General features: G+C 27.1%; 1 protein-coding gene across 8 annotated transcripts in view; it reads right to left on the reverse strand.

Annotated features, from left to right (window-relative positions):
- Positions 1-8,147: 8,147 nt before the first annotated feature.
- LOC107436296 (COP9 signalosome subunit 7) overlaps positions 8,148-16,454 on the reverse strand; it is an 11,392-nt gene continuing 3,085 nt past the window's right edge. For 2 of the 8 annotated variants that reach the window (XM_016047944.3, XM_071182477.1), the window contains exons 3-9: positions 15,705-15,780; positions 15,532-15,620; positions 14,121-14,323; positions 12,500-12,605; positions 11,219-11,334; positions 10,694-10,756; positions 8,148-8,400 (exon numbers count right to left, since the gene is read on the reverse strand). In XM_016047944.3, the coding sequence (XP_015903430.1) occupies positions 10,720-10,756; positions 11,219-11,334; positions 12,500-12,605; positions 14,121-14,323; positions 15,532-15,620; positions 15,705-15,780 (627 nt within the window). In that variant the 3' untranslated portion in view covers positions 8,148-8,400; positions 10,694-10,719. Of the gene's footprint in view, positions 10,406-10,693; positions 10,757-11,218; positions 11,335-12,499; positions 12,606-14,120; positions 14,324-15,531; positions 15,621-15,704; positions 15,781-16,454 lie in introns of all 8 variants that reach the window. The other 6 variants (XM_016047941.3, XM_016047942.3, XM_043047581.2 and 3 more) reach the window with 4 other exon arrangements.

The raw sequence follows: 16,454 nt of genomic DNA on the forward strand, positions 1-16,454 counted from the left end.
TGAAAGGCTAACTTATCACTGCCTAAAATATTTCCTTGCAGTTGTACTTTATAGAAATTGTTATTTTTTGTTAATTTCCTTTCTGTTTAGTTCCTTCTTGTTCTTTACAATTTTGAGTTTTATTTAATGAATAAAGAGCAGAAGACAAAATTCATATACTAGCAAGAAAATAGGCACTGACTTATAAAACAAAATGAAATTTAGATTTGTGAGCTTACACAACTTTTTTTTGCAAAAATTAAAGAACACATTCTCTCTGAAATGTACATTCCAAAAGATTGGAAGCCTTTCTTCCAGGCAGACATAAAAAGATAAATTAGTTAGTTTGTTTTAAAAACCTAGAAATAATTTTATGCAATATTTTACAGGCGCAAAATAATTTTAGAATAAATTAAAGGGGAATTAAAAAATAATCTTCAAGTAAAAAAGTCCCATATTTAAAAAGAAATCAAATAATAAAAATATTTAATTTTTATCTTTACATATTTTTTTAAGTTTACAATGCATATTTATTCTAAGCAACTTTTAGCTAAAATAAAAATTCTTTATAAACATTTTATAATATAAATATAACTTAATTTGTTTTAATTTTTGTCATACAATAGTTTTACATTTAGTCATTTATTTAACATAGAAAATTTATAAAACATATAATAAAGTTTAAAATCATCTAGAAAAAGGCAATCAAAGCTACTTTCAATTAAGTGCTTTCTACCCTTGCCATTTTAGATTTTTGTTCTTTGATTTTTTTTATTTTTATTTTTTTTTTGTGCTTTACTTTTATGTCAAAGAGACAGAGGTAGTCACCTTTTGTTTCTTACTTTTATATCTTTTTGGATTGTAAGAGCTAAAAAAAGTAATGCATTGAAAAACACTCATATCTTTGCAGAAGAGTATCTAATGAGTTTATAATACACGTGCAGAAATGTATATATATAATTGCATTTCTATATTTCCATCCACACATTATATACGAGAACACATAACACTTGACTTTTTATGATATAGTATTATCCAACAGAACAATACGTTTTGAAAAAAAAAGGTGAGAAATAAAAGAATCAATTAGATTAGGAGAAATGGCACTTGATAAGTTTTAGAACGTTTATGAAGTTTTTCTCAAAATTTTTAAAACATAAAACAATTATGCGATTTTTGATTTTGTGTTAGAAATTTAAAATAACACAATAGTCAGTTTTTAGGCTTTTTAAATTTTAATACAATTTAATCTGATGAAAACCGATTTGGATGATGCTAAAAAATTCTTTTAGCGTTAATTGCACAAAAACAAAGATACTTATTAAATACCTGAAAACAGACAACTATATACTATTTAAATGCTTTCAAAAACTTATAACTGCAGAATTGTATTGGTATAATTCTGTCAGAAAAAATTAATAGAGAATTCCCAATATCGCATGCTTTATATATCAAATTCTGATTGTTTGACAGCCTTGTATCATACATGAATTGAAAGATACTGCCGAATCCATCATCAGTTTATTTGTGAAAACTAAATAAACAGAATTAAGAGCATAGTTAGAATTTTCCCACTCCATTGCGACCCTTTTGACAGTTGAGAGGACTCTTAATAAACAATGGCTATAGTAGGCGAGCTGTGTTCCGACCAAGTGCAGGGATTTATTGGAAATGGATAAGGGTAAGCATTGTACCCAATCTTACATACGAATAGTAATATCAAGATTTCCTGCTCATACTAATAAAAGTGACCAAGTCAGTAAATAAAAAGAAAATATGATGTGCATGAATTATTTAAATGTTTGTTACTTTTTATTTTTTTCCTTCAAAAAAAAAAAACAATTAAATAAATAAATAAAAAAAGCCCAAGTTAATGTACAGAGGGTTATGATGTCAAATGCAATTGTTTTCCTTTTTTTCATTCCAACAAAGTAACAGGCATTCTAGTTTCAAAATTAGAGAGTTGAATACTTGTATTTATAATATTTCTGTTAAAATCCTCAACATAAAATTTTTAGTTCTTTTTTAATGTCAATAAACTGCTCTTTTTCCATTAAATATGTATATAGAATATTTATATATATTTGATTGCAGATGCGCTTCAAAGCTTGTGATATAAAATAGATGATGTAATTTGTGGGCTGTGTTTGGTGCAAAAGCTACTTGAGTGAGTGAAGGATGTTAGTCATTTCTTATTTTAAAAAAAAATATATGGATTATAATTGTTTCTTTTCTTCTCATAATCAAACCTGCTTAGTTATGTAATAAAGATTTACAAACTTTTGTGTAACTCCCTTGTTTCTTTAGAGATAGTTCTCACTCCAGCCGACGAGGTGGCCGGGTGGTTAGCGTGCCTGACTGCGGAGCCGATGGTTGCGGGTTCGAATCCCGCTCAGGGCATGGATGTCCTTCCTTCTGTGTGACTGTAATCGGCCCTATCAACGGGTTTGTAGTTGTATGACGTGGGCAGCGCTACTCCACCGCCGTGACTTGAATAGCAATTCTGGCATTTCTGAGGCCAATGGGAAATAGACCCAAGTGCCATTAACCAAAAAAAAAAAATTTTTCTTAATCCATAATCAAAATTAAATGGAATAATGGTAGTTCATTATAGGTCTAATTTATTTGAATATTCTTACATGAATATATTTCCAAATAATTTGCTTACTTGTAAACATATTTACTTAAAAAACAGTCATTAAATAATATTTGCTTGCATGATTTTTTTAATTATTAGTATTGATCTTTTTAATTAAAAAAGGTTACCAAAAATTTGTGAAAAATTAGTGAATGTTCCTAAACTACATCAAATTAAAGCAATAACAAGTCTTTAGGTTGAATAGTTTTCATTAATTTTTTTAAATTCTAAAAAGTAAAAAATGTATACTGAGAACTCTTTAGTTAGGTAATTATCATAAATGAAAATAATTGAGTATTAAAATAAAATTTTCTTTTCAATGGATATATGAAGGAGATTATATACATAGGAGTTATATATATACAGTCAACTCCGCTTAAAGGAATACCATCGGTTCCAGTCAAATCCATGCTATTAAGTGGGTTATTCGATTGAAAGGGGAGTGCAATATTCAATCTTAAATTCTGAATTTTTGCGAAATTTTACTTTTTAATGGTATTTAATGCATAGTTTAGCGTTTAGATTACATAAACTCAGTTTTATGATCAATAAGTAATTATAATTAAAATTTTTTGCCCCTTAGTATCATAAAAATATGTCATTTAAAGATATATAAAAATAAATCAATGTTAGTAAAAAGTATCATGTAGGCAGGAACTAAAATATTATTTAATCCCATCCGAAAAATTCTATAATTGAAGACTGTTTTTATACTCGTTTAATTCGTCAATTTATCAAAATTAGACATTCCCTTTTTGTTTTTACAAAAATTTTCATGACTTGTGCGTATTTCTTTCAAACACATTCAATTTTTTTTTTTTTTATGTTTGAAACTTGAGAAATTCCTAATGCGCTATTTTAGTTGGGGATTTTTTTGAAATTTATTGTTACTAAGATTCATTGTTTTTTTTTCCGATTAATTTAAATCATTCTTTTTCGCGCTCAACTTACAACCAACTCAAAATTATTCACTGGATTAAGCAATTATTCTACTTAAGAGAAAGACACTCTTTACAATAGTGTATTAGGTTTTTAAAACTTTTTCTTATCAAAGCTAATAGTTCATCAAGAGGGGACCGCAAGTCTTGACCTAAAAACAAATCACTCTATCCCTTTTTTACATACTAAATTATGTGTGAGTGAAGTAAGTCAAAGAGGGGTAAAGAGAGGCAGCAAGATTTGATTAATTTTTCAACTTCATCCCTAACACCTACTATAATGAATACGAGGTCCCTATTGAAATGACCACCTTGTATCCTTATTTTAACTGCAAAAGGGAAATTCCATTTTAGCAGGTGAAATATTTCTCTAAAATTAGCAATATTTTTCTCATTTCAGTACCACTTCTATATGCAGAGATGCCAACTTGCTCCGGACAGCAAATATATATTTTAAAGTGGTAGTTTATCATTTGTGATTCTTGGTTTAATAAATTTAATTTAGAACATTTTTATCCACCACTATTTATAAATAATTCGTAGGCTTATATAATTCATCACTTTATAGTACTTATGTCAGGCTATACCTCTAAAAAAGTAGGCAAAAATAGTCAAATATTTGCAAAATTTACTTCGTAGTTATTTACCGTTTTTTTAATTATTTTGGCGTGTCCGGAGCAGTTGGCATCGCTGTATATGCAATTACGCGGGGGCAAAAAACAACAAATAACCGTTTAAACGGAGAAGTTCAACATTAGTTTAATATAAAATAATTTAGTTCCATTAAATTTTATTCGTATAAGCAGGTTATTCGATTGTCCGAGGGGCGATTAATTTGGAACGACTGTATATATATATATATATATATATATAGTCTAATGTANATATTTCTCTAAAATTAACCATATTTTTCTCATTTCAGTACCACTTCTATATGCAGAGATGCCAACTTGCTCCGGACAGCAAATATATATTTTAAAGTGGTAGTTCATCATTTGTGATTCTTGGTTTAATAAATTTAACCTTTCCTTTTCATAAAATATGCAAAAATTTAGAGTAGGATTTAAAAATTGAGAGAAGTTTGTTTTATAACTTAACTCCAGTTGAAGTAGAACAAACTTTGCATTGTACATAAATTAAGTAAAAATAATGATAAAAGAGTCCAATCATTTAGGTACTATAGATAAAATCATTTTCATTTCATTAGTCAAAGTGTTCTTAGAACTTAGTTCTTTATTGAGGTTTTGTTTTCTTGACAGAAATACAAAAATTCTAATATGTAAAATTTTCCTTATGCCGTCAGTCTTAATTAAAGTGTACTAACAAAGTCATACATACTTTAACTAAAAAAGTCTACTCTCTACCAACTTATGCCTAATTCACCAAGCAGAACTCTGAATTCGAGCTATTTTTTTGATCTCTTCAAGAAGTAGAAAGAAGCTCGCAGGATGACGGAGAGATTACCAAATTATAATCAGAAACAAGATCAATAATGAATTCTTAATGATCAGACTATAATTGAATAATTCCTTTGTCTCCTTTTGACTGTTTATTGTCACTTTAAATTTTTTTAAATTGTTAATGATACTTTTTCAAATATGCACTGTTCACTGTTAATTATTTTTCCTTCTCCTTTGTGATGCAGTGAACAGTTGTAATTCTGGTTTAATTTCCAAATAAAGTGATATCTAACACACACAGTAAAAAGGCAAGTTTTCAAAAGAAAGATTCTCAGAAGCAAACTTTGGTGGTGTCAAAGATAACAATTGGCAGAGTTGTAGCAGAAAGAAATATAAGAATTTTTAAAGAACTAGATAGAAAGCAGGTTTTCGTTACAAAGATCTTTACTAGCTGGAAAAAAGGCCAATACAACAATTTCTTGATTCCGTTTTGTCAGATTTATAGTGACTGGGAAATAATAAGCTGCCCTAGAGGAATTGTCAACAAAAAACCTTAGCCCACCCTGGGCTATCATGCTAAATATGATGATACTTGAAGCATCATCTTTTACTCTTGATACACATAAAGAATGATAAAAACAGGAGAAATTACAAATAAGTTACTTGAAAGCGGAAAAAAAGACTGGCCAATACTGCCATGCAATTGAAAAATCAAAGTAAGTGTTTCACTTCTATGAGGCACTTAAATTGCTTTTTCAATTGCATTACAAAAAGCAAGGAACAAAATGTTCAAGAACAAGAAAGGAGATAAGAAAAAACAAGGAGGTAAAAGAAAACAAGAAGGAAGGGTAAAAACTCAAAAAGTTATAAGATCTTTTTTTGATTTCTACAGCTTAGATTCTCAGCTAACAGCCTAGTGATATTAAAAATCTTGCAACTCAATCCAATTGGTCAATATTGTTTTTAAATTAACTCCTTATTGTAGATAGTTAGTAGTTTCTTTTGCATATTTGTGTTTCCCTCTCATTTTTTTGTTCATAGAAGATGCATAATTATAGTTCCGAAACAATCATGTCTGTTTATGAGACATTTTTGACGTAAATTATCAGTTTATAAAACTAAAAGTCTCAATTGAAACTAAAGGTTTTTAAAAAAAATTTTCATTGCTTTAATAATGTTTTTCATAAGCAAAAAGCTGTTTTTTATCAGAATAGGCTGAAAAATAAACTGATTGTTATGGTTGCCACTCTACAGTCCTGGGGGCTGAAATCAGTCTTGAGAAAAAATCAGTAGACTAAATTTCATTAATTAATATAATTTTCCTATTTGGTTTTATTTAATTTTCTTAAACTATTTTTTATTATTTATTTTCGAATTATTTTTATATTTGCTTGCTGTGAAAAAAATGAAAAAAATTTTTTTTATAGATAAATTAATAAATTCCTAGTTGATTATGATTAGGGTTTCAGGTTTGTCGCGGGGCGAATTTCCGCGAAATTGTCATCTTCTTTCCTAAAATCTGCGAATTTCTCAATATGTCTTAACTTGTGCGAAAATTGCTTAAAATTTGATTTTTTTTAATTTATTATTTTTATTAAACAGAATTTTTTATTTACCTGAACCTTAAATTGAACATGTAAAATTGATTACATATTTAGGGCTGTGAATCAATAGCAAAATAACATGAAAATAGTTCAGAGATAAGAGATAATCACAATCTTGTCAACTAAGGTGGTCTTTCTACACTTAGGGAGGGTAATTACCTTCCTGAAGTCAGTAAGAGTACAAAAGAAACTGGAATCACAAAAGAAGGAAAATGTTATAAATCAAATCTTTGACAGAAAAATTGTTATACATGCTATTGCACTGGGCAATGAAATTTCTGCCTTTCTACATATCCAGTTAATTTTTCCCAGGCGGCTTCTTGCGATTTCTTAAATATGGATCAGTTTCTTAGATGAAGGGGGGGACTAGTAGTTAGTAGGGACTTGTAACTACAATCTTGTCAACTAAGGTGGTCTTTCTACACTTAGGGAGGGTAATTACCTTCCTGAAGTCAGTAAGAGTACACAAGAAATTGGAATCACAAAAGAAGGAAAATGTTATAAATCAAATCTTTGACAGAAAAATTGTTATATATGCTATTGCACTGGGCAATGAAATTTCTACTGCCTTTCTACATATCCAGTTAATTTTTCCCAGGCGGCTTCTTGTGATTTCTTAAATATGGATCAGTTTTTAGATGAAGGGGGGGACTAGTAGTTAGTAGGGACTTGTAACTAGTAGTTTGAATGTAGAATGTTTGAGTTTTCACCGCAATTACTTCTTACAAAGCAACGTTCAAGGAATTGCGCATTGGTGGAGGAAAATTGATCGAGTTTTGGAAATAAAAGACCGAATGGTCCAAAATTGGCAATTCAAAGTTTGTCGGTGCCTAAAAACAGCGTCGATGCAGAAAGATCGTTTTCTAAGTATAAAAATTTATTAAGTGATGAAAGACGAAGGATAAATGAGAATAATCTGACAATGTACAACACTTTGTACCAATATTTTATTCATTTAAATAAAAATATTAATATTCCTTGAAATTCAAAGAAATACTTTTGCTGTGCATTTTTAAGCTTTTTTTATTATATTGCTCAATTTCTGTCTTTTGCATCATTTATACAATAAATTTTTTTATGTTTAGAATTTGAGTAATTTTCAAATATTCCCGCGATTTTTACACAAATTTGGGGTCTTCTTTCCCGCGACAAACTTGCAGCCCTAATTATGATATATGAGCTATTATCATAGAAAGGTACATTTTGAAGTCAGTAAGCTATAAATTTCTAAACATTCTGGTAAACAACGCTAGACCTAGTTAATTGGTAAAAAAAAAAGTTCAGTCTTGAAATTTATTTAGAGTGGCACCCATGCTGATTGTGAAATTAAATGTTTAAATGGAAAGTTTTGTTTTCATAAAGGTCATTTTCATAGCAAGTCTTGAGAAAGATCACCTTTTAAAGTAAGAGTTTCAAATAAGATTCTAGTTGACAATAATTTTAATAAAACAAAATAAAATCAAATAATGTAATGAAAATATTTTTCTTTTAAAACATTTGAACAAATAAAAAAAAAAAAATACAATGAACATACTTAAATAAAATTTAATAAATAAAGTAAACAAGATGTGATAAGAAAGAGCCACAATTTGTTTAGTAAAACCTTTATTTCAAAAAGAGATAGAGTAAACAAAATGCTTCAGGATGTAGGCAAGAATGAAAGCTTCAATATTGAGCACAAGTATGAAAATTTCAAAGTTTATTTACAGTCGCTGAAGTGCTCTTAGAAACGTGTTAAATATGTAGCATTGTAAAAATTGTCCCATTTATCAAACAAAAAAGAATTATCACAATGACACAATTAACTAACTGGGGTATAACCTGACATGGAATGAACCAATCTGGAAAGGAAAGAAAATGTATTTAAAAAGAAAATTTATAGATGTAAAATTTTCATGAGTTAAACAGGATATGGAATAATGAGGTATCTTATCTATTTAAGAAAACTAATTGGCACACACAAAGTATTATTCCAAAAAAATAAAAAAACTAACACTGTGAATACCTTTTCATCCGATGTTTAAATTTTATTAAACTAAAAAGGTTCATGGTTTGAAGGCACCATCGACGATTTGATAGATAATTAGCCTAGAATTATTAAGTAATGAAATTGGGCAAAAAACAATACTTTATCCGAATAAATATACCTTTTATCCTCAAAAATTTAACTTTTAACCAAGAAAATATGGCATGATTGCCAAAATTTAAAAAATAAGTTTTTTTTTAAAAAGATACTTTTTGAAATTTTAGTAATAATTATATACCAATGATTATAGCTCTAAGTAAGTTGTTCATTCTTGTATGAACAGTTTAGTTTCCAATGTTCATTTGAATATAAAAGTTTCAGTTTCCACTTATTCAATGATATATTTAACATTAGTTTTGCCTATGACATAAGATTTTTTCTTTTTTTTTAAAATTTAATAGGTTTTATTTTTTAAACAGTATTGGATACAGTTAGTTAATAGTTTACCTAGTCACACATTCTAGAGAATAGGGTATTTAATATGATACAGGCTTTTTGCATAATTCTATTAGGGCCTCCTTGCCACCAGCTATTTTCTGTTTTAGAAGTAAATATCAGCTGAATTTATATAAGCAGGTAGTGAAACAAATTGCATCAAACTTAAAAATAGAAAAGTGGCAACACATTCGCTTGATATTAAAAAAATTAAGATTCTCAACACAGGAATTGAACAAACAAAAGTTTCAAGTATTTTAAAAATAATTTAAAGAACCTATTTCAAAAGAACATGCAATGCTAAAAAACTATGTTTAAATATACATTTATATACACATAAAAAGAAAAGCAAATAGGAAAAAAACTATTATTACTTTGTATAATATCAGAAAAACAATAATAATTATACTGTTAAAACAGAGGTAGTCACCTTCTGTTTCTTACATTTCTTACTTTTTGGATTGCAGAGCCCAAAAATGTAATGCATATCAAAACTCACATCTTTACAGAAGGGTATCTAATGAGTTTATAATACATATGCAGAAATTTACATAAATAATTGCATTTCTATAACTCCATCCACACATTATATACAACACAGAACAGTTTGAACTAAAACTGCTCACTTATGGGTAATAGGGAACAAGTTCTCTTCCATAGTTTTAAACTCATATTGTTGTCTTTGAAATACCATTTGTTCACTGCTTAGCCAGGAAGAAAGTCTATAAAAGTTGGTTGACAAAAACATTTCTTTTTTTAAAATAAATAATAGATGTTATTAACGTTTCATAATTGATTCGCAAAAATTAATAAGTCAAATTGAAACTAAAAATAAGAAATAAACCTCAATCCACGAAATTGTTTTTCTAGTCAAAAAATATATTTAATTTGATTAATGCAACATTATTTTAATGTAATGCTAACATAAAAATTAGTCAAGAATGAAAACTTAAGAATAATAAAATAATAATGTTCTGCTTAAAAAGACTGTGAAAAATAATAAAAATAGATTCGGTAAAATAATAAATAAAAAATTTCTTATAAAAGAATATGTAAAAGTAAAAAGGAAATTAAAAATTCAAGGAGCAATGCATCACATAAATCAAATAAAAGCTAAAACTTGTGATTTTGCTTTAATCAGAACAATATAAACTATAATTTGTTAAAGACTGTACTCATAATACTAAAAAAAGTAAGTATTTTTGTTCCAGTAATGTAAAATTAAATGAAAGAAATACAGGAACTAAATATTTTTTTGAATATTTATTTAAGACAGAAAAAAAAAAATTTATATATACAACAGAAAGGAATCCATATATATTTTTCACAAAGAATAAATGGAAGATCTAAAGCATTCCAATCTGCTTTACCACAGTCCTACAATCCTATAAAAAATATATCTAAATCACAAAATAGTAAAATAATTTAAAAATGTAATAATATAGAAAATCTATGTAACAAAAAAAAAGCTAGTAAATACGCATGACGAAAAAAAAAGTTTATAAAAGTCTAAAACACAAATCAGAAAGTAGCACTTTTTTGCTATTCTTTAAAACTTGGTATTTCTGATTTTATTCTACATTAGGCAAACAAATAAAATAAAACTAAATTCTAGTAAGTGCACTAGAATTTCGGAATATGATGTAACGAACGATGCAGAAGCATATGCATACCTTTTTGTCACTCTTTAAAAAGGAGTTCATGATTTTGACCAAAATTTACTACTGCCTTTGATTCTGAAACCATAAAAAATAAAATATTTTTAGCCATAGAAATAAATCTAAATACATCCATACTTGACTTTTTCCTAACCAAACAGCGAACAGTGATGATATTCAACAAAATAGGCTTTTATTTTTAATGGGGAGGGAAAAATAGAAAAGTAAGACATTGAGTACAATTTAGAAGATGAAAAACCAATAAATTGTTTAGAATTTACAACATATGACACATTTTGTAAAATAATATAAAATGAAGAGTTGAAATAGCAAATTTTTAATCATTTAAATTATTTCATTTCATATTTTAAGAAATTTTGCCTTTAACAACAGCAAATTATTGATTTACCAAGCAAATTATTGATTTACCAAACATTTTATATGCTTTCACCACTTCATATAAAATGAAGCTTTATGGATATTGATATATGAGAGTACACTAAACAATTAATAGTATTGCAAATATTTTACAATACCTACCCTTTTACACTCGATTTCTTCTTTGAAGGTTTTTCAGGTTGCAGTACTTCTCGCATCTCTTCAACAACTTCATTGTCTTGTGCTTGAGATTTTAAATTCTTCTTTACTGAGCTGACCTAAAATGCAAATTAAAAACTTTTGAAATAGTAAAATTAGTTTCGGTTGAAATGACACGAATACCAAAGTAAAACTTTAAAATATTTTAATTGGCTTTCAATTTATTCCCTTCTAATATAACAATTCATTAAAAATAGTAACATCAAACTAGGCAATAAATTTAAAATATACAAAAATCACTAAACATTACGCAAAGAACACTTTAAAATGATGGTTTCGCCTTTAAAAATATTGCAGAGCAATAAAACAAAATCTGATGTGCAAATTAGATAAATAGGAATCAAACTGCAAGATTTGTAAAACCAATTAATACAAATAGAGATAAGTATATAAATTGCTTCACTATCATTTATGATGCATATTGATAAGAACATTTTCAAATGATAAAAAATTAGTTGTGGTGAATCAGGGGATAAGAGTGTTTGCTTCCCAATGAGGCGACCCGAGATCGAATCTTAGTGATAGCTGGTTGATGCGAATTCCACACCTGGCTCACTTCGACCACAGTGCTGATGTAAAATATCATCAGTGGTAGAGGGATCATGGGTTAGAGTCCCCAAGCAATCAGGCTAACAGTAGGAGATTTTTAGAGTTTTTCTCACCATGTAACACAAACATGGATTAGTTCCATCAAAAAGTCTTCCACGTAGGGAAATTTTTCCTAATACTTGATACAGAAGTTCCTTTGTCTTCTGAAATGGATTAAAAATTACAAAGCTACAGAGTTGAACATGGGCAGTTGTAAACTCAAAATTTGGTCGGCTGTTCAATGCCGGCTACAAAATAAAATAAAAATGATAATGCGTGGAGTAAAGACTTGCACTTCTCAAAAAATGTAAACAAAAGAGGTAAAATTTGCATTATTACTTATATATGTACATATTCTTCAATCTTCACATAATTTTTAATACATTCTTTTCTTAACATTATTTCAAAGAATTACTGATTTAAATAATAAGCTACTATCCCAAGCCCTTAAATTTTTGTTGTAACTTTCAAAAAAATAATGATAATAATAATTCTATGTGATCAAAGAAGTTTATCGATAAATAAAAATCCAACTATAGCAAAAATAAATCAAACAATTATTAGAAGAAAATTAATTTTAAAAAAATAGTACACAATTATAAATAATAACAAAAGTAAACAAATAATTTACAATACCTCATTTTCTATCTGCAGCTTTAATTTTAGATGATTATCTTTCATTGTATTCGCTTTTACTATTTGGTTTTCAATATTATTCAGTACCGTTTCACAGCTATCAGACCTGCAGGAATCAAATAAAAGTAGCTAACAATTAGAATTGCACTTCAACAAAATATACATAATGAATTTTAAATAAATAAATTTGTTTTAAAAATCTTCTAACAAAGTTTTAGATTTATTTAAATGTATTAACTTTTGATAACATGTTAATGATAATAAAAATTAGTCAGGAATATTAACAGACATTTCAATGATTTTCATCTCATTTGTGACAATTAACAAGCAACATACAGGGCAATTCAAAGTTTACCCTGAAGTTTTGGTTAGTATGTATGTATGTATATACCTGTATACATACATACATATATATATTTAAGNAATCAAATAAAAGTAGCTAACAATTAGAATTGCACTTCAACAAAATATACATAATGAATTTGACATAAATAAAAAAATTTTTTAAAAATCTTCTAACAAAGTTTTAGATTTATTTAAATGTATCAACTTTTGATAACATGTTAATGATAATAAAAATTAGTCCATCAATTAGTATGCATGTATGTATATACCTGCATATATATATATATATATATATATGAAAATTGTGAGTAAATCTAAGGGAAAAAATTCATACTTTCTATAGAATTTCTGCAGTCAGCAGAATGAAATATCACCTAGGAAAACCTGCTGACAAGAGATTATAAGTGTGACACGAAATTTCTTTTTTAAAACAAGGATCTTTTTAGATCTATTTGACCTATATTAGTTATATCAAATATATTGCAGCATAAGTTAACTTTTCAGTCTTCCAAAATTTTACAAAATCAGGACGTCGACTTATACAACTGTAATATACTCAGACATTCGTTTATCATAAAATATCAATGCATTATGTATAATGAGATAGATATGAATAACTTCGTATTGATTTAATCCTTTTAAAAACTATTTTTAATACAATTAATTTTGCTTTTTTTTTTTTGCATTTTGATTTTTAAAAACACTTTAAATTATAATCAGAAAAATTAAGAATAGGAAAAATTAAGTTATTTTGTTCAAAAGTATATCAAAATATAGAACAGAATAAAAACTTCTAAATCATACCATAAAGATACGAATTCAAAGATTCCAGAATATCATTTATATCTGATTTAATAACAATATACATATTTATTTAAGGATAAAAGTTTCACATATCCAGAGAGAAGAATGCTAAATATTTTTAACTAGAAAAAATTTTGCAGACTAAATTATTTTTCTAAATTTTTAAGAGTTCTCATACTTGTTTTTTTTCCCCCTTAGCTTTTGACTTATACTCCTGACATACCAGAAATTTTCTATCTCATAACCAAAAATAGGGGGTCGACTTATACACAGAGATACATAGTATTTGAATTTCAAAGACAAAATAGTAAAGCAAAAGCATTTATATATTCCAATATCAGATTTCTATTTTTAAAAAAAATGTCTCCACAGTAAAAAATAATAGAATGCTATAACATATTTTTAGAACTTTATTTGACTGCTACTGATTAAAAATAATAAAATAAAAATTATGACTTAAATACTTATTTACCATTCATGTAGGACATTGATAATGATATCAACATCAGCAGGTTTGATATCTCTGCCCAAAGTATAATCAACTTCTAATCGATTATTCTTTTGATCCAACTTTCCTTGCACTATATCAGCATATATTACATCAATTATCAAATCTTCCAATTCTCGCAGATTCTTCAAATCAAGCTCTTTCAAAAGTTTTGAATATGGAATACACTAAAAAGCAATTGTTTAAAAATTAGAAATTAAAAATAAATTCTAATCAAGGAAAAGAATTGAATAATACTTTAAATTTATTAATTTTGTCATTCTTCATTTCAGACTGGTGCACCTTGGTTTTTTAAAGTAGAATAATTGAAAGACTTTGATACTTCTAAACAAATAGAAGTGAATTTAAATTATTTATGAGAACGTATAACTCTACAGTTAACGAAAAAGATACTTATAATCAAATTTCTCAGAATTATATAGATGGTTTAACATACTACGAGTTTAGTGTATCAACATATCCCATACTCGGGATTTCACAAAAAATAAGCTTAATATATCAAATAAAAATAAACTTAAATGACTGAAAGTAATTGTTAAATTAAAGATCTAACTTTTTAAAATAGTCTCAATTTATTATTCTATTTTCACAGAAACAAATTTTAAAAGATTAGTAGCGATGATCAAAAACTGAATTAGCAATGATAGCATACGAATTGTTGCAATAAAAATGGAAACTAAACCAAGTGATTCTTTCATAGGATTTGTAATACTAGCAGTTCTACATGTTAATGGAAAAAACAATTAAAAATATTTAATAACATCAAAATAATTCAGCTTGATTCAAATTGCCCCTGGTCCAACATGCCCTGTCATCCCCTACCTGTTTTTTTACAACTTTTGCTCAATGAAAATGAAAGTTATCTAAACATTGTAGGATTGAAACTAGGCCTCCATGTTAAGTACATATTTCTAAGATGAGATAAATCACAAAATATTTTCCTTTATATGAATTGCTAAAAAATATATTTATCACATATTTTGATCTGTTTTTTCCCCCTTCATTTTTTAGTTTCTTTTCCTTTACTTAGAATAATTCTTTTCCTTTTTCTTAATTTTAGTCTTCTCAGTTTCCTAATTTTATTCCCTAAGTTGCTTCTACCATAGCTGAATTAAACACTAAAATGAGAAACATAACAATTTGACAACATAAATTATATCAGTAAATCTAAGATAACAATAATGTACTGGAAAATAAGATAAATTAAACAGTAATTTGTAATTATTTCATAATTATTGATTTCTTTTAATTTTTTTTTAAGCTGCTTAAAGTAACAAAACAAAGAAAAGGAAAATTTTGAATAAATGCAATATATCTTCTAGAAAAATAAAGGAAAATAATAGAAAAAAAAATTATCAATCAAATTTCAACTCACTTTATCTTTAGTAGCTAGAGATACAATGGTGAGATGGCGTAACTTATTAATCATAGCAGGAGACAATTCTGGAAATTGGTCTTTATTTTCTAAAATAAATATATAAATAAAATTTGAATTTAGAAAGAAGTATAACAAAACCATTATTGAGATAAATATAAATTTTGGCCTACCTAAATAATTTGAATAAGTCCCAAAAGCAAAAAGATGCAGTAACTGATAATAAGGAGCATGTTCTGTGGTATTTAACTAAAATAATGTAGATATATATCACATTAAGCATTAAAATCATATATATAACATTAGAAAAAATGCACACATTTTACTCAAAAGTTAACATATTTATAAATTTAATAACCTTCTAACAACTGAATGAGTAGATAATTTAGGAAATACCACTTCCTTATTTCTTCGATTTTCAAACAGACTCAAACAAAGATATTCTTAAAGAAATTTATGGCATCTATACCAGGGTTGGCAAGTTTTCGACACGTGACGGTTTTTACCGGTTTATACCATGGTTTTTACCGTCATGTCAAAAACCCCACTGTCAAAAACGTCGAAAACTGTTAAAAACCCATAGTTTTGGTAAAACTGTATTTTTGAGTTTAACTGCTTATAATTTAAAATTAATTCCTTTTTGGGCAATAAAAAGTTAAAAGATATTAGATAAAGTTGTTAAAAGATATTTAAGAACAGATTCTTGCATTTTCCCAACATGATTATATCAAAAACATACTATTTGAAGTAAAATATTAGGATACTAAGCAAAATTTTCAACATTTCCAAGCATCATTTTGTTTGGCATATTACATTACTGAAGAATGTCAAGTCATTCTTGACTTAGAGTTTGTTAGTAGTTACAAGCTTTGAAAGTTTTGTTTAGCTTATTTCTAATATTTAAGAAATGCCAAATTTTAAAT

Source organism: Parasteatoda tepidariorum, chromosome 1 (genome assembly GCF_043381705.1).
Source record: "Parasteatoda tepidariorum isolate YZ-2023 chromosome 1, CAS_Ptep_4.0, whole genome shotgun sequence".
NCBI lineage: Eukaryota > Metazoa > Arthropoda > Arachnida > Araneae > Theridiidae > Parasteatoda > Parasteatoda tepidariorum.